Source organism: Coffea arabica, chromosome 3e (assembly GCF_036785885.1).
Source record: "Coffea arabica cultivar ET-39 chromosome 3e, Coffea Arabica ET-39 HiFi, whole genome shotgun sequence".
Taxonomy (NCBI): domain Eukaryota; kingdom Viridiplantae; phylum Streptophyta; class Magnoliopsida; order Gentianales; family Rubiaceae; genus Coffea; species Coffea arabica.
Genome location: NC_092315.1, coordinates 42,692,561 through 42,716,017, shown reverse-complemented (window position 1 = coordinate 42,716,017; position 23,457 = coordinate 42,692,561). Strand labels below are relative to the sequence as shown.

The 23,457-nt window shown below is 33.0% G+C and overlaps 2 protein-coding genes across 2 annotated transcripts; one reads left to right on the top strand and one right to left on the bottom strand.

Moving 5' to 3' along the window:
* On the bottom strand, positions 1–3,726 carry LOC140038529 (uncharacterized). The gene is made up of 3 exons (XM_072083911.1): positions 3,036–3,726; positions 2,187–2,705; positions 1–848 (listed from the first exon to the last, which is right to left on the bottom strand). The coding sequence occupies exons 1-3, from the start codon at positions 3,724–3,726 to the stop codon at positions 1–3; spliced, it is 2,058 nt and encodes a 685-aa protein (XP_071940012.1).
* Positions 3,727–19,564: 15,838 nt separating this feature from the next.
* LOC113737664 (polygalacturonase-1 non-catalytic subunit beta-like) lies at positions 19,565–20,434 on the top strand. Its single transcript, XM_027264858.2, has one exon. It carries the CDS (start codon positions 19,565–19,567, stop codon positions 20,432–20,434), a length of 870 nt encoding a protein of 289 aa, XP_027120659.2.
* Positions 20,435–23,457: the final 3,023 nt, after the last annotated feature.

Genomic DNA, 23,457 nt, shown 5'->3' with positions numbered 1-23,457 from the left:
TCATGTGTCGACTTTTACAATTATAAGATTTATTTTTGCAATAGCAATAGCCGCTTGACAGTCACAGTGTATAGACACAGGAGACAACAGATCCTTAATAGGAGGAATATTGACTAAGAAATTTCTTAACCAATCTGCCTCAGAGCCAGTTAACTCCAGAGCTATGAACTCCGATTCCCTAGTTGACCGAGCAATAATTGTCTGTCTGGCTGATTTCCATGCTACCGCACCACCACCAAGGGTGAACACATAACCACTAGTGGATTTTGTATCATTTGGATCAGAGATCCAGTTAGCATCACTGTAACCCTCTAATACATTGGGAAATCCACTATATAGTATACCAAAATTCATGGTACCTCTCAAATATTTCATTAGTCTGACTAATGCAAACCAATGCTCACGATTGGGATTATGAGTATATCTACTCAGTCTACATACAGCATAAGCTATATCCGGTCTAGTGAAATTCATCAGATGCATCAGACTCCCAATGATCTGAGCATATTTAGACTGAGCAATTGGGTCGCCATTATTTTTCCTCAATTGAATGTTAGCGTCATAAGGAGTACTCACAGGTGTCACATCATAATTTTCAAACTTCCTAAGAAGTCTCTCTGTATAATGTTCTTGTGACAACATTATACCATCACCTCTCCTTATGATTTTAACACCCAATATCATTTTGGCTTCACCCAAGTCTTTCATATCAAAATTAGAGGACAAAAAATATTTAGTATTATTTACAATATCTAGACTAGTACCAAATATAAGCATGTCATCCACATATAAGCTGATTATCACATATTGATCATTTATAATTTTGACATACACACATTTATCCACTTCTACAGACAAGAATTCATCTTTTATCAATACTTGATCAAATTTCTCATGCCATTGTTTAGGAGCTTGTTTTAGGCCATAAAGAGATTTAATTAGTTTACAAACCTTATTTTCTTGTCCAGATACAATACACCCCTCAGGTTGAAACATATAAATTTCTTCCTCTAAATCACCATTTAGAAATGCTGTTTTGACATCCATTTGATGAATAACAAGTTTATGGATAGAAGCTAAAGCAAATAAAACTCGAATAGACGCAATTCTTGTTACTGGTGCAAATGTATCAAAATAGTCAATATTTTGTTTTTGAGAAAATCCTTTTGCTACTAAACGAGCTTTGTACTTTTCTATAGAGCCATCAGAGTTATATTTTCTTTTAAAAATTCATTTGCAACCAATAGGTTTTGCACCAGGAGGTAAGTCCACCAAAATCCAAGTTTTATTTGACAAGATAGAATCAATTTCAGATTTAATTGCTTATTTCCAAACTTTACAATCAGGGGAAGAAATAGCATCGGAGTATGTTAAAGAATCATTATCAACAAGAAAAGTTTGAACATCATTTCCATAAGAAAATTCTTTTCTTGGCCTTTTACTCCTTCTTAATTCCTCATTCGGAATTATTTCTCTATTTATTTCAACAGGTGCATGAGAAATTTTACTCGACAATGGAAAAATATGTTCAAAGAATTCAGCATTCTTTGTCTCAATAATTGTATTACAATCAAGCGTATCACTTTTTAAAACAAGAAATCTGTATGCAGCACTATGTTCAGCATATCCAATAAACATACAGTCAGAAGTTTTAGAACCTAATTTTCTTTTCTTAGGTTCAGGCAACAATACTTTAGCAAGACATCCCCATACTTTTAAATATTTCAAATTTGGTTTATAACTTTTCCATAACTCATAAGGAGTTTTGCCAGTTTTCTTATGAGGTATCCTATTTTGTAAATGACATGCAGATAAAATAGATTCTCCTCATAAATTATCAGGAGCATGAGAACTAACTAACATAGAATTCATCATTTCTTTTAATGTTCTATTTTTCCTTTCAGCTACTCCATTAGATTCTGGCGAATAAGGAGGTGTTGTTTCGTGTATTATGCCTTCATGTTCACAAAATTTATCTAGGGCTAAATATTTGCCTCCTCTATCAGACCTAATTCTTTTTATCTTCTTATTAAGTTGATTTTCTACCTCAGACTTATAAGATAAAAAGGCATTATGAGTATCATCTTTATTTCTAAGTAAGTAAAGTTTAGTATATCTAGAGTAGTCATCGATAAAAGTGACATAATATCTTTTTCCTCCTCTAGTCATAGTTTGTTTTAAATCACCTAAATCTGTGTGGATTAAATTTAATAGTTCAGTTTCTCTTTGAACAGTTATACAAGTCTTCTTTGTCATTTTAGTTTCTGCACATATCTCACATTTATCCATTTTATCATTAACACCAGAAATCAGGCCACAAGATTGCATTTTCTTTATATAACTCATATTAACATGTCCTAATCTTGCATGCCATAAAGAAATTGAATCAATAATATAAGCAGAAGAAGAAGCATTCTCATTGATCACATTGGCAATGTTAAGTACAAAGAGTCCCTGATTACAATAGCCCTTGCCCACAAATACATTATTTTTGGTCATTATGATCTTTCCAAATTCAAATGACACTTTCACTCCAACTTTTCCTAGCAATCCTACGGAAACCAGATTTGCCCGAATGTTGGGCACATGCAGTACATCATTGAGAGCCAAAGTTTTTCCTGAAGTGAGTTTCAAGAATATTTTGCCCTTACCCAGAACATTAGCAGTTCGTGAGTCACCAAGGTAGACAACTTCCTCATCATCCCCTATAGGAGTATAGGAGGAAAATGCTTCTCAATTTGCACATATGTGCCGAGTAGCCCCAGAGTCTACCACCCACTCTTTGACATTGGCTGCAATGTTCACTTGAGAGATGACAGCAGCAATTATATCATCTCCTTCGGTTAAGTGCACCTTAGGAAGATTACCATTTGCTCTGTCACCTTTATTATGTCTGCATTGTAATGCATGATGTCCTGGTTTTCCACAATAAAATCAATTGCCTTTCCTTTTCTTAAAGTTGGGATTGTTAGGCTTGAAATTAAAATTTTTGGGCTTGTAATTCTGGGATTTATTGGCGTACCTTTTATTATTACCTTGTACCAGATTGGCTTTGAAAGCCGTCTCCTTTGCCTTGGTAGCTCTTAACTCCCTTTTGTTTGAATCTTCAATGAGGATGTGCTTCACGAGCTCATCCATGGTATAATTTTTCTCCTTGTGTTTCAAGTTGTTTTTATAGTCGGCCCATGACTCTGGTAGTTTTTCAATCAGCATGCTTGCAGCGAATTTCTCAGGAAGATTGATGTCTTCATTTTTCAAGTCCTCTAGCAGCATTTGATATTCGGTGATTTGAATTTTCATTTCCTTGTCATCAGTCATTTGCCATTGGTTGTATTTTCCTACGACGAATTTTTGCTTGGTTGCATCTTCGGCAGTAAACTTTGTTACCAAGGCTTCCCAAATTGCCTTGGCTTCTTTGCTGCTATAGTAGACGTCAAATAATTCATTAGAGAGTGTTTGAAGGATAGTGTGTCGACATACCTTATTGGCATATTGCCATGCTTCTTGACTCTTGGCATCCGCAGTTGCAGAAGGTTGAGATTCAGTGAGCGCATAAGCTACTCCATGGATGTCAAGTAGAGAGTGCACACGTTCTTGCCATCTTTTAAAATTTTCATTGGCGAAAATTTCAATTTTGGATACATCCGGAAAGAGCTTGGCGAATGGTAGTGCCACTGCAACAGTTGCTGATGAAGGCTGTGGGGTGCTAACATTGTTAGATGCCATAGTTTCTTAGATTGTTGGATAAAGCGGCCCGAACAATGTCAACACGTGGATACTTGAGTCGTGCTAGAAAGCACTGTCCTAAGAAACTATTTCAGGGTATTGAAACGTTTCCCCAGAATTAAACAAGTTTTCCTCTACTTTGTGAGAGGGACATAGAACCAGCAAAAAAAATCTTGTTTCTAACCCAGCAGAAAAGCAAGAATGTTGTGAAGGATAGACAAAGGAGGAGGTAGAGAGTGTTTTAAAGTGTAGACTTCGTTTTTGCAGTGCGAAATGAGCCTGGCAACTGGTTCTATTTATAAGCTTCACGGGACGGAAGAAGATAGAATTTTGAAAGCTAATTTTCCGTGAGAATAGGCTTGCTTCGTGCCAGACTTTATCTTTTGAAGTAGTCAGAGGTCTATCCTCTGTGGTGATAAGTTTGGAAAAGGTCAAGTCATTTGAAAAAAGGCCATCCGAAGCTTAACTTCCTATCTAGCACTTGAACTTGCCTTTTAGTCAAAACCTTATCTTTGAAAACTTCTCCATCAAAATAGAAACAACCATATCTGATGAAATATTATCAGATAAAGCTCTAGTCCGAAACAAACGAAAAATCTTTTGAAATATCAAGTTTTTACAACATCTTTGCCGCATACTTTAACAGAAGGCTCGATTCCAGTTCAAGTTTGCCGGGCATTACTTCCCAGTTTTCAGAATTCCCTTCTAGCCTCATACATGTATCTCTTCTTTGCTGATGTCTTCTTGTTAATTTGTCTCTAGATAAAGCACCTCTTGATCACATTAGATGTATTTTACCTATATTAGCTTTGTGGTTTTCATGGTGTGGAAAGAACGAAACACATTTTCAAAGAATCTCTTCGCTCGCTTTTAAGATTATTTTGAAGGTTGATAATTGTCTTGCTGTGTTAGGAGCACGTTCCTTGGTGATAGGATTTTATGTAATAAGTGATTAGAATACTTATACTGCAAAGTTTTTTAGGCTAGAAACTTCCATGAGGACATCGGTAATGGCTGTCTGATGGTTTCCACCATGGAAAAGCATTATAAACTCAATACCATTACCAGTACTAAAAGGTTAACTTCATCTCGAGAGAGTCTTCTACAAGACCATCATGGATTTTTTTTTTTGCTTTTTTTAAAATAATTTAGATGGAAGGACTCGAACCCAAAATTTCTCATTTAGCATCATAATATTGATAGGATTGTCTTTGTATTTTATGAAGAATTTGACAAGGCAAATTTTTTGCTGGTAGAAAATAATGCACTACTGATGATGTACTGGTACAGGTGGATGCTAAGCTACCTGTGCACCTTTATCAACCAATGCTTTAGCTAATTGGCCAATGTGTAGTGCCCTAGTTCAAATTCGTCATTTGCTTCAAGGTGTTATCGGGTTTTTGTTCATCACATTTATGGTGGAGCAAGTTTTTCAGTTTACTTTCTTGTTTCTTTAACTCTCTCTCGGCAGCAGATTTACACTTCTACGTCGGAATTGCCTTCACTGCATGGTTCAAAGTCGCGGTCGCGGCCTAGACCGTTCTACATCGATCTTGGCATGCAGTCTCGGTGAGACGCGAATTTTTGAAATATTTAATATTCTAAAATTTATAAAAAATATGGTAAACAAAATTAATTAAAAAATTAGTAAAAATAATAAAAAATCGAGTTGACTTAGGATGACTCGGAGTGATTCAGTGTAACTCGACCGTTTCAACCGTTCACAGTGACGTATCGAAGGGTCTGAGACGGTGACGAGTCGGCCGAGACTTTGAACCATGCTTCACAGTAAAAGCTATTATTTCTGTTGATAGTATTAGTTTGCCAAACATTAGATTAAGATCGGCACGGGAGTAGTACTCCTTTTTCCATTTCATTAGCTTCTTTTTCTTGTATTAGAGTTTAGATTAATGCCTGGCCCTTCCTTTCTCTATTAGTAATAAATTTGGGACTGGCATCCCTCTCCATTAGTATGAGCTTTGCCCAAAAAGAAACAAAATAAGAACTCATCGGGTTGATTCTGGGTAAAATTGATAACTGCTAACACAAATCCGACAGGTAATAATTATTTTGGATCCCAATCCATTTACCTAATGAAGTCTTAATATGTATTTCTGGATCCAGTTTCTGTTGGATTCAAATCTATTTCGGATATATCCAATCCATAAAATCAATTTAGTATAACAAAATTTTTGATAATTTTTGAATTCTATTTTTACACAAATTTTGTTAATAAAATAGTAACTACACAATGAGAAAAATTCCAAAGATTATTTGGTTCTTAGAGTACCTCCTTTTTTTTTCAAAGAGAAAACATGTGGGTTAGTAACAATTTATAATGAATATTATAATTATTACTTATATATGTCCAATTAATTGGATCGGATCCGAATGAATCGGAACATGTCATTCCATACCCGATCCATTTAGAATGCATATAATTTGGATTTGGTCAGGTTCGAACAAACGAGCATATTGGATCAGATTTGGGTCCGGACCCATTGATAGCCCTAAAATCACCCTTTTGGACATATTCCTGTCCCAAAACAATATTTCATCATGGTTTTGCTTCTTCAATATGGGAAGAAGATAGCGTGAAGGGAAGAGTAAGGGGATATAGCAAGGTAATCAAGATTGATATGTAGGCAAAAATTGTTGACTGGGTTTGTGAATGAAGGGTGGAGTAAGCTGCGGTGGCGGTCTTCGAATGTGGAAGGAGGAAGAGGATTTATGGGATGACTGTTTCTTAATTCAGGGATTAAGATGGTCATTTACAACCTTCCATGGCAATTGGCTACTTTTAGGAGAATGCACGATTGCCTGGCATACGTACAATTAATGGTTCAAATCAAGTTTTGCTGATGTGGTCCAAATCTGGCCATTAACTTTTACAACAAAAAAAAAATATAAATTTTCTTTAGAAAAGAGATGGATGACCTAGATTAGCTCGAGCTAATATGGCCAAGATCTAGAATATTAATTGGACCTTACAATTATCAAGGCTTTGATCAAATTTTTTTCTCCAAATTATCACTTTCCATTCTCTTAATTCTGATATAAATAAGAAAGAACTGTATAAGACATAAAAAAAACCTCCCACCAATTCTTGAGAGAAGAAAGAGAGAATTAGTTTCTCTTTAGGAAAATTCTCTAACCAAAACTTCATTCAATTCTTTCGGGTGAGAAATCACATTTTTTCAATCTTTCTCCATAGGAGGAGCTTTATCTATAGTTTTTTTTCATTTGTACAAATAAAATTTCTTACAATTTTCTAGTGAGAATTTTTTCCTCTCTTAGTGTTACCTAGTGAGAGTTTTCTTCTTTCCTAGAGATTTCTAATGAATGCTTTAGGTAGTTTTTTTTATTTTCTTTTATTCGATCTAACTCTTTTTTTTTAGATTTTATTTATCAAATTTGGAATTTCTTGAGTTTATTTGGTAAATCTCACCATAATATTCAGAATTGAAAAAATTAATCAATAGATTTGACGATCACAAGCATGCATAGATATTCGTGAGGTTACAATTATTTTATCTCATTTTTTAAACTATTTTTTAGAATTTTACAGTGTAATTTTTATCTGTTTTTCATATCTATAGTATCCACTTTTCAGATGATGTAACTTTTGCCATTAATACAAAATTTAATAAAATTATAATGTTTTACAAAAAAAAATCTGATATAAATAAAATTTTAAGCTTTGTTTGAATTGCATTTTTCTGGATTTTTTGTAAAAGAAATACTGTAGCGATTTAATATATGTAAAATAAAAAAGTGATTGAAAAATATATCCACAAAAAACGTAGGAATTTTTTTTAAAAAAAATTACAATCCAAAAACAAACTTAAATTTTCGAAGGGCGGCGGCTGCCGCCACTCCACTGTTTCATCGGCTCATGAGCAGGAAAGTATTTCCCTATGCGAATTTCATAATTTCCCACTGTAAAATAATTGACAAACGACCAGCTGGTCCTGTGGATGTGACATTGCATTATTGCCCTTTCTAATATAGAGAGTTCTTGAATTGATCCAAAAAAATTCAGATCTCTTCCGATTCGCATAATTGCATGCATTTGTTTTCTCCTTCGCTTTTAGATTTCCCAAACAATTGGGACCGATGATATATCAAAAGGAGCCGCCGGCCCTTCGTCTCCATGCGCCCATTTCTCTTTCTCATCCTATTTCTTTGGCCGGCTGCATCGTCGGAACAAACATGATAAGAAGGAGATAAGCCACCATAAACCCCACTGGTGAAATCAACTTAATTATCCATGAGTTGTCTAAGTCCAATAACTTGTACCCAGCAAACAAATGATACAAGCTATAAGTGCCGACAACCAACTTCAAGTGCCATGTTTTATGCTTTTTTTTTCCTTACAAAAATTGTAGGAAATTAATATGCCAATTTTGAAGAACTAAGATCAAAATTAAAATAACATTCGAATGAAATTTTAAATTAAAAGAGGTTGAGTTTTACAATTTAAAAGAAGAAAAATGATTAACTATTTTACTAAAGTGCACATATAAAATGAGAAAATGGTCTCACTCCTTGTTTTTCCTTTTTTTTTTTTGGAAAAATACACTTTACCCCCTATGGTTTAATATTTTTTCACATAATTCTCCTATAGTTTCAAAAGATACACATACCCCTCTCATGATTTGAATTAAAGTCTTAAAATAACTGAATTTGTATTCCATAATGGAGTCAACTAGAATGTTAAAAATACTCTTATGTAAAGTTAAAAATTATTTATAACCATAAAAGATTATGTATATATTTTAAAAATTATAAGGGGATTATATGGTAAAACACTAAACTATAAGGGGACTATATAGTAAAATATAAAACTATACGATGTTAGAGTGTCATGCATATTATATTTATATTTTTTGATCAGTTCAGTCATTTTAGGTTTTAAACAAAGGCAATTTCGATATTTTCATGGGTTTCATTGCAAATAATCACTTTTGTCACTTTGAAACTTTAATGCAAATTATGAGGGGGTTATATATAGTATTTGAAACTATAGGGAGGTTATGTAAAAAATCAATAAATCACAAGAGAGTTAAGTGTATTTTGCCCTTTTTTTTCTCTCCACTTTCTATTTGATAAATTCACGTCCTTATTTTGTAGTAAACAAGTATCGCAATTTTTACTTGCATTGGTTGCAATTATAGGTGGCAAATGAATCCATTTAACTAAATTTACCCATACCCGCCCATGAATATATGGATATGGGTATCTTAAGTTTTTGCATATGGGTATAAATGGATTATCCAATAATACCCATTTAAATAAATGGGTATTATTGATAACCCATCAAATCCAATTAATCCATTTAGAATTATCTTCCCCCAAGCATTCTCTCTTCTCCCACCCATTTTTTTTTTCAGATTCTTCATTTTGTTATGATGTTAACTATTTTTGTTTCATTATTATTATCATTGGTTGGTTTTATCTTATCATTTTTTTTTCTCTTAGTTTGTTAACTTACTCTTTAGTGTTACCAATTTATGACAAGTTTTAGCCTCTTTTCCTACTTTTTCAAAATGAAATTTTAAATTTACACATGAAAAAAATGCTAGGAGTTTAAAATTTTTGGATTAAATTTTTATGTTTAACTTTTATAGTACTTAGTTCAAATTTTTATATTCTGATTGTTCAATTATTAAATAGCATGTAATTTTACGACATAGAGTACGGATGGAAAAAAATTTGGTAAATAGGCTTATTGAGCATTATAAGTAAATATTTAAAACTAATGATGGGTGTAAAGGGTGGTATAAATTGATAACCTAGTTTGCAAAATGAATTTAAATGAGTTTATAAAAAATTAAAATAAATGGGTTATAAATGAGTAATTGGGTTATCCAATTCATTTTTGGCTTGCCTATTTATACCCATTTAATTAAATAGGTATAAATGGGTTGACTTACTTATACCTATTATCCATTTTTGCCAATCCAAACCCGTCCAAATCATCCATTTTAACACCTCTAGTTGCAATACTGGTAAGGAGAATAAGGGGGCAAAGTGGGGCAACAATATAATTTTTTGTGGGGTTCAATAACATATTCAATCCGCTTGCACCCAAATTTGTGTGTTGGTTCCAAATCAATCTTGTTTTCGAGTTTTATTTGTTTATTCTGTGATTAAACCTTTTCCAAATTCAAACGAGTTGAACATGAATAATAGCATTGCTGTTTCTAATTGTCTATTCTGGAAATGAATGTACTTAGCACATAATTTTGCGGGAAAAAAAAAACATAATGTTTAGGTACAAAACCTGTTGAAAGCAAAAAGATAAGTGAGAGACGGAACTGCTAGTTTAGATATATTTGAAAATTTTTGTTTTGTCAGCTGTGAGATTGATAAAAAGGAGAAAAAGGACAAAAGTACTTCGCTCTCCTACGGTTAATCCAAAAAAAAAAAAAAAAAGACTATGGAGTAGAAGATTGGAAGAAATACTTCGCTGCATTTAAGTTAATTAAAGGAAGATTGTGGTTTTGTTGTATTGGCACTGTCAAAATGCTTGCGGTTTTTTTTTTAAACTTTTTTATATTAAACAAAAGGATTGCAGGGTTTTGTGGAGATCTTTTTATTGTATTTAGGACAACAGGTATTTTTGTCATAGAAATCAGGGTAATTTTAGAAATTAGTACCATTTAACGGCAAATGTTGAGGTTGACTAACACAAGTACTAAAATTGGAGTTTGGGGTGGAGGGTATGGTTAAGTGGTGAGGTGGAAGGAATTGTAAGTATGAAGTTTTGAATTTAAGACATCTCATTTAAAAAAACAAAAGTACTAAATGGCACAAAATCAACGTTAGAGACTGTAGTGCAAAGCATCCCAAAAGTTTTGGGGGCTTATTACTTTTAACCCTGGAAAACTTTTATTAGATCATCACAGTTTCCTAATTATCCATGGGCGCACTATAAAAGTTTAGGTTATGTTTGGATTGCAATTTTTTGAAATTTTTGTAAAAAATAAACTGTAGCGATTTCATATATGTGAGGTAAAAAGGTGATTAAAAAATGTGTTTATGAAAAACGTATAGATTTTTTGATAAAAAATCTCTTTCTAAACAAGGCATTAATTTTTTTAGTATCAAACTCGGGTTATTTATAAGAATTCCCCCATAGAATTCCAAATTTTATTATCTTTTTATCACTTTGTTCCCTCATTAGTTAAATTCACCAATATCTATACTACATATAAAGTCTAAGGAAAGGGTTTGTGGTTAACTTTGGGATTAACATTTATGATCACTTTATGAACTTCCTTTTTCACCCTTATAAAAACTACTTTAACTTTAACTACCTATATCTACTCATGATTATTTTTACTTTCAACTATTTAAATATATGTTTTCAACATAACTACCCCTAAACATTATAACTACCAATATAAAATTATTTTATGAAAATCATTTAGAAGATTAAAGTTTGCTTCAGTAATAAAAACTTTATTTAAAATATATGACCATAAAAATTATGTATTTTTTGATTGCACACACATTGGGTGTGTATTGAGCACTTGTAAAAAAAATGCCTCTGTAGTAAACCGTTGAAGTTTGAGAAAAGTGCCTTTTAGCATTACAAAATCTATATCTTTAAAATAATAAAACATGTGTAGGTAGTTAACTTGGTGTTAGTTTTGTGTGTTTTCAAATTTACCCTTACTTACTCTAGGAAATGAAAGGGTGGGGTAAATACCTTTTGTCACTTTTTAAACTTCCATTTTTATCCTCACAAAATTAAATTTTATCCTAACTATCCAATTATATATAACCAACATAATTTTTGTTGCAACTACCAATATGTTTAAAATTTAAACATCCAAACTTTTTATTATGAAAAAAAGTTTAATTACCAAGATAACTACCAATTGACATAACTACCAAAATACTAACTATCAATTCATTAAAGAAAATTTCATAAAAATTAATTTATTCTTAAATTGCATACATGTGGGTGTGCCTTTGGCACTAGTTATATGTAAAGCTTGACAAAGAGATTTGGGGTTAAAATTAGGGTTAACTTTTATCGTCACTTTATGAACTTTCTTTTTTGCCCTTATAAAAATTACTTTTACTTTAACTATCTATAACCACCCATGACTATTTTTACTTTTAAGTATATGTATTCAACATAACTACCAATATAAAATTATTTTATGAAAAATATTTAAAAGATTAAAATTTGCTTTAGTAATAAAAATTTTATTTAAAATATATGACTATTAATATTATATATTTTTTGATTGTACACACGTCGGGTGCGCTCTGAGCACAAGTGACAATAAAGCTTTGGAATGCCAAATCCATCATGTTTTTGCCCCTTTGTAGTGTTACTAACAACGAAAAGTGTATATTTTTTATGCAAAGCAAAAATGTAGCCATTAAATGAAAAGCAAACCTATATGCACATTTGAAAAGAGAGATTGACAGTTTTTAAGCGGGTTTTACAAATTTAGTAATATTTTCAGTTTTCATATTTTATTTTTAAATAATATTTTGTTTATTTTTCCTCCTTAAGGCATAAAATGATCGAGAAATTTCCCCCTGTCTTAAAAAAGTGTAATTACGAGATGAAATTTAACTAGACTCATATCCATAAAATATTATTCAGTTCACTATCCTGTCAAGGATATAAATGTCTCTTAGCTATTGTTTTTTCTTGGGTGTTACAGAATATTGGAGTTAACTAATGGTCTTGGGACAAACCTACAAATTGAGAAAAGATGACTTTATAGAGTAAAGTATAAAACATGCAATACCTTGAGGGGATTTACTGTCATTAACCCTCAGGATGAATGTTTTTTTCAGGTTATGGGTATATAATGTTTGAGTTGACTAATAGTGGAGTAAAGTCAAAATAAGATAATTTTAAGGAGTAAAGTGCAAAATTTGTTATAATTAAGAGCTAAGTTTTGCATCTAACCCATCAAACTATGGTAAACATATTTTATGGAAAACTTTAACAAAATAGAAAAAAGAAAATGGTTCACCAAAAAATGAAAAACTTTTCTATTTTTTCCTTGTTTTTCATGATCAAACTCGATTTTTGACTAGGTCTCTGCAATTCAAAATATTTAGTGAAACTCAAGCTGAGCAGCTAAAGGATTTTTTGATTCAGTGATTTGAGCCATTCTTGTGACCTTGTCCAAATATTGTGCAGAACATTATTTTTAATATTCTTCGAAAGCAACTTATGGTGTTGAAACACGTCTTGTCGTATGATAATTTTTGAGATGGCGGCCGCCACCAGTCCCACATCTGATCGATTCATGACTCGTGTGGGAAGTATTTCTTCATGTCAATTTCATAATTATCTCACCTTGTAGAATAATAGACTAGCTGGTCCTATGATGTGATAATGAATTTTCGTCCTTCCTAATTTAGGGGTGCTCCAATAATTCAAAAACCTTTGCTTCCATTACTATTTTCTATAGATAATTTTTTAGATTTTTTATAAATAAATTTTTCAATCACCCTTTTATTTCACATATATCAAATCACTATAATATATTTTTTTACAAAAATTTTAAAAATAGCAATTTAAATAATTTGTACAGCGAGATGTTCGTCTAGAAAATCAAGGTTGAGATTCAACAATCATAACCGTTGAGTCAAGTCTCGTTAAATGTGAGTTTATCTTGTTTATGCATGTTATCAGTTGTAATGTACACATTTATGCATTGATTACACCAATACTGGTTACTTGTAAATTTACACATTTACATTTGTTTTCTCCTTTGGTTTTAGATTTTTCGAATTCCCAAATTATTGGATCGTACGATGAGACACGAGCAGCCTTGTCTTTGTCTCCGTGCGTATATCTCTCTGTCACATTCACTTTCATTGGCTGGCTGTATTGTAAGAGCAACCATGACAAGAAATACCGCACAGGAGGAAACAACTTTATTTATGAGTGGTCCAAGTCCAAAAACTCATCCCCAGGAAACAAAAGAAACAAACGATACCGCACATCCGGAGCCACTTGTATGATAAGTGCCAATTGCCAACTTCACGTGCCAATGTTTTTTTTTTTTTTTTTTTTTTAAAGAAAAGGTAGTAGGAAATGTGTCATGTTTAAAGCACCAAGAAAAAATTAAAAGAAACTTTGAAGGAAATTGAAGTTGAAGGAGATTGAGTATTGCAAGTTGACAGAAAGAATATAGATTTCTTGTTCTCCCATTTGTTTTCTACGGCCTCTATTTCATAAGTCTCATGTCCCTAATTTGTATTTAGTAACCTTCATCCGTGTTGTATAGCGGGGTAAAGTGGGTAGCAAAATAATTTTGTAGGTGTACCGTACTGTAACATAAAAACAAAAGAAGACAAAAAAGGAAAGAAAGGCAAAAGAAGTTGAGGATAAGAAGATGTCGAAGTAAGTGGCCAACTAATAATGCATAGGTATTTTGCAGCATGGCTGCATTTAAGGACAATAGTAAGATTGAGGACAAGTTAGCGTTCAATTTTGTTTAATTATTTTAGCAAATTTGAAATTATATTTAATGTTGACTTTAATCAAGCCAGATTTGAGTTGAGCTCAAATAGCTTGAATTTTTTACTTATAAAATCAAGTTTTATGCTAATTGTACCAGGATTAAATAGAGTTTAAAAGTTAATTGAACACAAAATGATGTTCAAACTTTGTTTGATTAATTCATAAATCAAGTTAGAACAAGTTTTTACTGAACCAAACTTATTTCAAATATCGAATAGTTTGGTTCGATTTTTAACCTACCTAAATAATACAAATTTAAAACAAGTGGAACTACCGGTAAGTTTCAAAGTAAAGCATATAATTGATTGGAAATTTTTGGCATCTCACTAGTTATCTTTGCTTTTAAAGTAATTTAGGCGCCATTTGAGGAAAAAAATTTAGTGACCTTTTGAATTGAAGGAAAGGAAATGAAAAGAAAGTATATTACCAGAAAAGCAAAAGGTTGAGAGTATTACAACAAAATGTTTAAAGAAACAATATTGGTGGGATTACTATATTATCTGTTTTCATTGTAATTGAGAATTTAACCATTCTTCTTGCAGAAAAAAAAGTATTTCATGCATCTCAATAATTATAAATTTGCTAAACAAAGTAACTAACGCATTCAATATGATGCGGAAAGACATCTTTTACGTGGTTGACAGCCTAAGGAACTGTAGCATACAAAGTTGTCGATCTAAAACTGAATAGTTGTGGTGTAATTGCTTTATGAAAGTGCAAAATGTGAAGATTGTCTAATATACCATTTGTTGGGAAAGAGGTATGGGTATAGACACACAATATCAGAGTTAATCCAAGACAAATTTCTCTTTCTCTATGTACCGGTTAAAAATAGGAATAAATCAAATCACCAAGTAATAATACCAGTAGTGATAATAAAATGCAAGAAAAATAAAAGGCACATGACACCAAGATTTTTACGTGAAAAATCCAAATTGGGAAAAACCACGGGATCTAGTCCAGTCAAAAATCTTCACTATCACAACAATAGGAATACACAGGTCTACCCAAAATATTCGGATGACAATAATATCACCAATACCAATCAAACGAAATTACTACAAAATCACCCCCAAAAACTACAACTATCAAAGAAGTGAGTTTAGAAAGGTGTCACCAAACGAAGAGGAAATCTAAAATCTGGACCAGTAGATGAGTAGAGATTGATGAGAGGATCGCGTATGTAAAATTTTATTTCAATCGGGATTCGAATCACCTTCCAATCAAGATCTCCCAGTTATTTTTCTCTTTTCCTTCTTCACCAAGCCAGCAAGAGCGGCGGCTGAAATCTTTTTTCTCGCACAAGGACCGAAGAATCATACTTCATGCGGCTGCTCGCCTTTTTTATTTAAGTCAAATTTTTGACTTAAACCTAAAAATATTTGATTTTCTAGTTTGGCTCACAAATGAGCTGGCCCACACCCAACATTCTGCAACCTAATTTGCTGTGTTAATCTAGATTTTGTACCTCAATTATCTTGAATTGAACAAGGCATTTGCTCAATTGCTTTTATACCATGTTCAAGTTGGCTACATTTATTTGGTCACAACTAATTTTACTTTTAATCCTTTTTCTTTTTGTTTCCTTGCTTTGGTATAGCATTAGACTATCTTTCCATTGCCGCCCTTGTTTAACATCCATATATATTTTCAGTCTCAAATGCTCTGCTGCTAGATCCCCAAGTCAAATATGTCCTTTTAAATCCTATGTTTTAAAATTTGGATTAGACTAATCAGTCTGACCGGGCAAACCAAGACCGATCAAGCATTCGGTCCAAGTCACCTTAAAAAATCGAGTGTTAAACTGGGAATCAATAAAATCGGGAAAAACCTCATTTTACCTGAATTTCTTCATTGCTGATTTGTGATTTTTTTCCAAAAATTTTCTTCATTTCTAAAGCCTAATTTTATCTCTCCAAAAAAAGGTGGTAAGATATTTGACAAATCATAATAAAAAGTTTCAATTACTGCAAGAGAAGAAAAAAGGAAAAGAGAAAATAGATCTATAAATCTATCATTGTCATCTCTCAAAGATTTATAGATCTAAATAGAAAAAGAAGAAAACAGGAGAGAACGAAAATAAAGAATAAGGGGAAGATTCTTACCCAGTTGAAGAAAAGGGACAAAAAAACAATGAAATCATTACAAAAAGAAACCAAAAAAAAGGGGAATGCAGATGAAGGTTGAAACCTCCCGATTCCTGGCTGATGAAGATGCATGGTGGAGAAGAAATTGCCAATTAAATATAAAACTTTTCTAGTATTTTGTTTTGACCCTCCATTTTTTATAATCATAAATATACTCCCAAACTTCTTTTATAATTACTCTACGCAACTCTAACTTTTGTATTTTTACATACAAACCTCAATTTTGTTGAAGAATTGTCCTATTAAAAAGTTTTAGGCTCATCAATGTGTATTTGGACTTTAAGTTCAAGAATTGACACTGAATTGTTTCAAAAAAATTATATATTAAACCACAAATACTTATCAAATTATATTTCCAGCCTAAATTTGTACAACTATTTGAATGAGTTCTTCATATTTGTTATAAACTCACCAAATATGTCAAGCTAATGTGTAATTTATATATAATTTTTACTTTATAGATAATTAAAATATATTTATGGCATCATTATGACATCATTCAGCTAGATCCCGAACTAATCGATCGAACTCATTGGCTCTTAATACCTAAACTCGATCAGGTCACTATCCAGCCCAAGCTGAAGAACATAGAAAAGATTTTTGGCTAGTGTAGGAGGAATTACTTCAAAATTTTCTTCTTTTAAATTGAAGGAGAGGATATTCTCCGACAAACTTCTGTCAAAAAATTGCCCAATAAAAGACCAGTCAACCAAAGTTGCCAATTGATTAATAATTTCATGAATTTCAAAAGGACAGCAATTTTGAGCAATCTTTCTCCATCCATAATCAGTAGTACTTGAGAACTCAAATAATGTAGCTAGGGATTTTTACTTTCTTTCTTTTTGTCAAAGAATGTAAGGCTATTCCTTCCTATTGTTCTTAGAAGAAAAAAAATAAAAGTTCGATGTTAATAGTCTAATTGTTTTTTACAATCATCTAATTCTAGAATTAATCAACAAAGCCTATTAAAGAGTTCGTTAATTGTAGCACTTTAATATCTTTTTGTGAACAGATAATTGTTTCCCTAAGACATTATAGTGTAATAGTAACTAAACCAAATCAATGCTGTTAAAACTGATAACCAATTATAGAAAGCAACTTTTCTTAGTACTGTTCTAAACTTTTCTAAAATCGATTTACTCCAAAAACACTTGCATGCTATAAGAACAACTTGCATGACGTTCCCATTTATCAAATTTAAATATGAGAACTCTTAGATATCATGAGGTACGCCATCTTTTAAATTGTGATTATTGTATTATTGTATATCACTTAATATAGAATTTTCTTTTGTTAAATGCCTACACTTGCCCCTACGTTTGGGACTGTTGGAATTACCCTTTGCTACTAGTACAAACAATTGACCACATTTTAAATCCATTTTTCACACAGTGTGTTTCAAAACCTATTTCTCTGTCTCATTCTTATTTTATTTTAGCTGTAGCAATTGATAGCTCTTAAACTTTCTATTTCCTTAATGGAAAAGTTTCAATGCTAGTCTCTAAATTTTTTTTCATGTCTCAAATTTCTGCAACATCTTTCTTTTGCGCAAGGTGTTCCTCTTCAAATCAAATGGAGTTATCAATGTATGTGGGATGCAAATGCAACAGACTAGAACCCTTATACAAATCGTGGACATCTGAAAATCGGAAATACGTGTTGCTGGTAACTGCAATGCTTATGAATTTTTGGCTACACGAGCCAATCTTTTCCTTTTCAACTGACTTTCATAGCATGTGACTTATTCATTTTCGTTTTCTTTTCCAATCTTGTTTATAGGAAGCATGCATTTTTTACACAATTTTCAGCTGCTTTATTGGATAAAAAAGTATCCCCAAGGATATCAATGTTTTTTTATTAAGAAATTTGTTGGTCATTTTGAACGATTAGTATTGACTAATATTTTATAAACCAAACTTACATACATATTTATATACCTATATACATATACACACACCTACATCTCATTTCATGAAATTTTCGTATTTGGAGATGTAATTCCTTGCTGCGGTTGTCCATATATACCTACAAGACGCACTAAATGTGCGGGACTGTATTGTCCGTCACTTTCGAGATTACAAATATTGTCTTTTTAACTACCACATATCTCAGGTTATGGACCGCAAGCTGAGAGCATAAAATGGGACAACCGCAAATTGTCTAACGTGGATGTATGATTAGTGTATTTAACCCATTCAAATGCGAACGTGGAACAAGTTGCAAATTGTCTATTCAAATAAATTTATTTTTCAATTTTGTCTCTTTTTTTCTGGATTAGTAAACACAGGTACATTTGGAGTTTTGTTTTGGATTAATTGTACAATATATACATGTGAAGATGAGAAAATCATTCAAAACATGCCACACATTTTATCAAATAAATTTTTTCGTTCTTCACTTTTAAAATATAAACTTCAAATTAAATCACTTAAAAATTCAAATTAGCAAAATTTAGTTCCAACCTAAATATCTGACTAGTTTAAAATCACCATGTGACCTATATACAGTTATTTTTTATGTCCAAAAAGGGTAGATCCCATTTTTTTGTGGCAAAAATAAATATGGATTGGGTCATATTCCACTTTTTTATGGAGAAAAATGAACATGGTATGGATTAGATTCTACTTATTTAGGGACAATAATGATTGAGGATTGATAATTTTTAGGGACAACAAGAAGGAAAAAATTTATATGACAAAATATAAGGAACATTTTGAACGGTTTCCCTTTAGAGATTATAGCTGGAGCAAACACAAGGCTAGAGTGGGGGATGAGGCCTCACAAGTTCCATTTCCAACCGGTTTAGACTAAGGTACAAATAAGTTGGAGTGGGATGTAAATAAATTGAAGTAAAGATATATACCAACTAAAACAAGATGTAAAAAAAATTTAGAGTAACCATTTTATCCTGAAATGGGCAGGTGAGGCCCTGTGTCCAGGCTCGAGCACTAGTATAAATTAGAAGCTGCACTAGCAAAGTCATCAGCACTTCATCCACTGAAGAAAATTAGCTCAATATTAGTGTCGATGAAACCAATGGCCTCTTCAACGTTTGCTATCGTTCTCTTTGTCATTGCCCTCACGTTTCCTACGTCCCATTTTTGCTGCACACATTTCATCTTCTTCATTCACTGCATTGAATCAGCTCAAATATTGGTCAGAAAATGTCCAAGGCACCATGCCTGGAAATCTTCTGTCCAAACTATCTCCACTGAGCAAGGAACAAGCTGAACATTTCACTTCATTAGCGTCCGAGAAAAATCTTCCATTTGATGCAAATCTTTGCTCTCTTGCAAACCTAGCTTGTTTATCCAAAGCACGTGTTGATAGTTTCTTGGACAAGAATAATTACGGCTATGGCAGAATTAGCCCAAATGTTGTCCTACATGTTGATCCTTTTTCTTTCTTCAGACTCTCACTTCTCAAACAAGGAAACATGGTGCATCTCTCAAGCTTGGAAAACCAATTGCCCCAACAGTCATTTCTTCCTTCTCAAACGGCATCAAAGATCTCTGTTACGGAAAATGACCTACGAAAATTATTTCCTCAATCCTTTGAAAGCCCGCAAACAAAAGATGCCATTCAATACACCCTTATTTATTGCAATACTCCTGCTCTTAAGGAAGAGCCTCAGAGCTGTGCAAAATCCCTTGAGGAAATGATTGAATTTTCAAAAACTGCCATAGGTGACAAGAATTTGGTGGCATTGGCATCGAAAAACACAGAGGGTTCTAGAAAAGAATTGATGGTTGGACGCGTGGAAAAGCTTAAATATGGAAAAACTGTGGCATGTCATCAATTATTTCTTCCTTTTGCAACATATTTCTGCCATTTGCTGTCCAATATTGAAGTCTATGCAGTAGATGTTGTTGAACCTAGGACCAAAGTTCCAGTTAATACAGTCACGGTGGTATGTCATATGGATACTTCAGGCTGGTCCCCTGATCATGTGGCCTTGAAGATATTGAAAACTTCTCCTGGCCAAAGTGAAGCATGCCATTGGATGTCTCAAAGTGATCTCATTTTCATTTCTCAAGGAAAGAACTAATCAGACTATCAAGCTGCGATACGCAGATTGCAGAAGCTGTTATTCTCTGCTTAATTAAGTGTTCATGTGTTTCTATTTGGTTTGTGTGTGCTTTTACCAACCAAGATGGTGGGAATAAAAGTCTGATGTAATGTAATTATGTTTGAGTTTGAGTGGATCTGTAAACCAAGATGTGTAATCTATGACATCCTATCTATGAACGTATTGTACTATGGATTAAGTTTGAGTTTGTTTCTTTTGCTATTTTCGTTAATTTCTTCTTTGGTTCCACGCATCAGCATGCATGAACAATAATTTAAACATCGCACCCGAAAAATTATATATCAATTCGAATATGAATTTCATGTAGTAAAAGAGGGACAATAACAGATTCTCAAACATGTGATTTGGAAGTACTTCCAACCTCCCAAACTAAATGTTATTTTTTTTCTTTCCTTTTCTTACAATTTAGACATATCCACCAGTTATTTTTTAGACACTTGGGCTATTATATGAAAATCTTTTGCATTAGAGAGTAACATTTTTTGATCATGCATAAAGTATGTGATCCTAGAAGAGTCCAAAAAATAATGAACCAATGAATTTGGAACTCCAAATTGACTTTGAGACACTCAATTCGTACTTTGCGTTCACCAAAATAACTTAGATACATAATCTATGTTTTCTCATAATTTATATGTCAAACCTGGCCAAAGACACGAGGAAGAAAAAAACTTGAATAAACTATTTCCATTAAAAATAATCTTGAACAACAACTGATAACAGATATGTAAGAAATATTTTTTTTAAACCAATAAAATTGTATTTTATCACATTGCTTAAAGAATTTAAAACGCCAAGACAATTTAACTTAGAAAATCATGACATGTGCATTAGTTCACATATTTCTTTTGCCAAGGCAATAAACCATATACTTAACAAATACATAAACATATGCGCTTTTTCTATTGCCAAGTTCAGAGTTCGAATTTTGGTCTTGATAGTTGGGGGTGGGGAAGAGCGTGGAGAGGAATGGGAAGTTAAAAAAAAACACAGATGTCTATCATTAAAGTCATTTTCATGGAGGAAAAAATAGTGGAGGATTGGCTGAAGACTTATTGTTGAGTGCCAAAATTATTAGTATTTGAAGTATTATGGGTATTAATAATTATTTTGTGGTGGTTCATATTCATATTTTCAAAAAGCTTCATTAATATTTGAACTTCGTGTTTTTGGATTTCTTTATTTGAACTTCGTGTTGGGAAAGGGGTACCAGTACAGGCACACAATATCAGAGTTAGCCCAGGATAAATTTCTCTTTCCTCAAGTACCAGTTAAAATAGGAATAAACCAAATCACCAAATAATAATACCAATAGTAATAATAAAATGCAAGGAAAAATAATGACACAGGACACCAAGATTTTTACGTGGAAAACCTAAATTGGGGAAAAACCACGGGACCTAGTCCAATCAGAAAATCTCCACTATCACAATAATGGGAATACACAGGTCTACCCGAAATATTCGGATGACAATAATATCACCAATATCAACCAAGCCAATCTGCTACAAAATCACCCCCCAAAAACTACAACTGTCAAAGAAGTGGGTTTAGAAAGGTGTTATCAAATGAAGAGGAAAATCCGAAATCTGAATCAGTAGATGAGTAGAGTTTGATGAGAGGATCCCGTGTGTAAAATTTCGTCTCAATCGGACTTCAAATCACCTTCCAATTGAGGCTTCAAAGTTGCAAAGAATTTTCTCTCTCTAGTTCTCCCTCTTTCTCTCTCTCAAAGAAAGTGGCGGCTGACTTTTTCTTTTCTCACCCGAAGACCGAAGAAAAGGAATTACTTATGCGGCTGCCGCTTGCTCCTATTTCGCTTGAGAAACCCTCAAGTGTTATTTATATGGGTTGGCCCACAAATGGGCTGGCCCACCCAACAATCTCCCCCTCCAGCTCATTTGGGAGGCTCCACCAAACCTGCTTCTTGTTTACAAAATAAGTCCTTAGGCAAAGTTTCTCCTTAAGCAATGCCTTGGTAAACATGTCAGCACCATTGTCATCTGTATGCACCTTCTCAAGTGTCAACAACTTGGAATCCAATACTTCTCGAATCCAATGATACCTCACATCAATGTGTTTGGACCGAGAGTGAAATGTAGAGTTCTTACATAAGTGAATAGCGCTCTGACTGTCACAATAAAGACTATATTTCTTTTGTTTCATACCCAACTCTTGAAGGAATTTTTGCAACCAAAGAGTCTCCTTGCATGCTTCAGTGGTTGCAATGTACTCTGCCTCCGTACTAGAAAGGGCGATGCACTTCTGTAACTTATTTTGCCATGACACTGCTCCCCTTGCAAAAATCATCAAGTACCCAAATGTGGACTTCCTATTATCAAGATCACCTGCCATATCTGCATCAGTGTATCCATCTAGCATAGTTTTACCATTGCCGAAACATAGACATAATCTAGAAGTTCTCTTGAGATACCTGAGAATTCATTTGACAGCATTCCAATACTCCTTACTAGGATTAGAGAGATACCGACTGACCACTCCAACTGCATGAGCAATATCTGGCCTGGTGCAAACCATAGCGTACATCAAGCTCCCAACGGCCGAAACATAAGGAACCTTCTTCATGTCTTCTTTATCTTTCTCACTTGTAGGACACTGCTTGATATTCAGTTTAAAGTGACCTGCAAGTGGAGTTGAGACTTCCTTAGCCTTGCTCATGTTAAACCAGTTGAGTACTTTCTCAATGTATTTTTCTTGAAACAACTAGAACTTCCCATTTTGCCTGTCACGTGAGATTTTCATCCCCAATATCTGTCTAGCCGGACCCAAATCTTTCATTGCAAAGGGTTTACTTAACTCCTTTTTCAACCTGTCAATCTTCACAGTATCACAACCAGCAATCAACATATCATCAACATATAGCAAGAGAATAACAAAATCACCATCTGAAAATTTTTTCACATAAACACAGTGATCAGATGTAATCCTGTGGTACCCATGGTCTGTCATGAAGGAGTCAA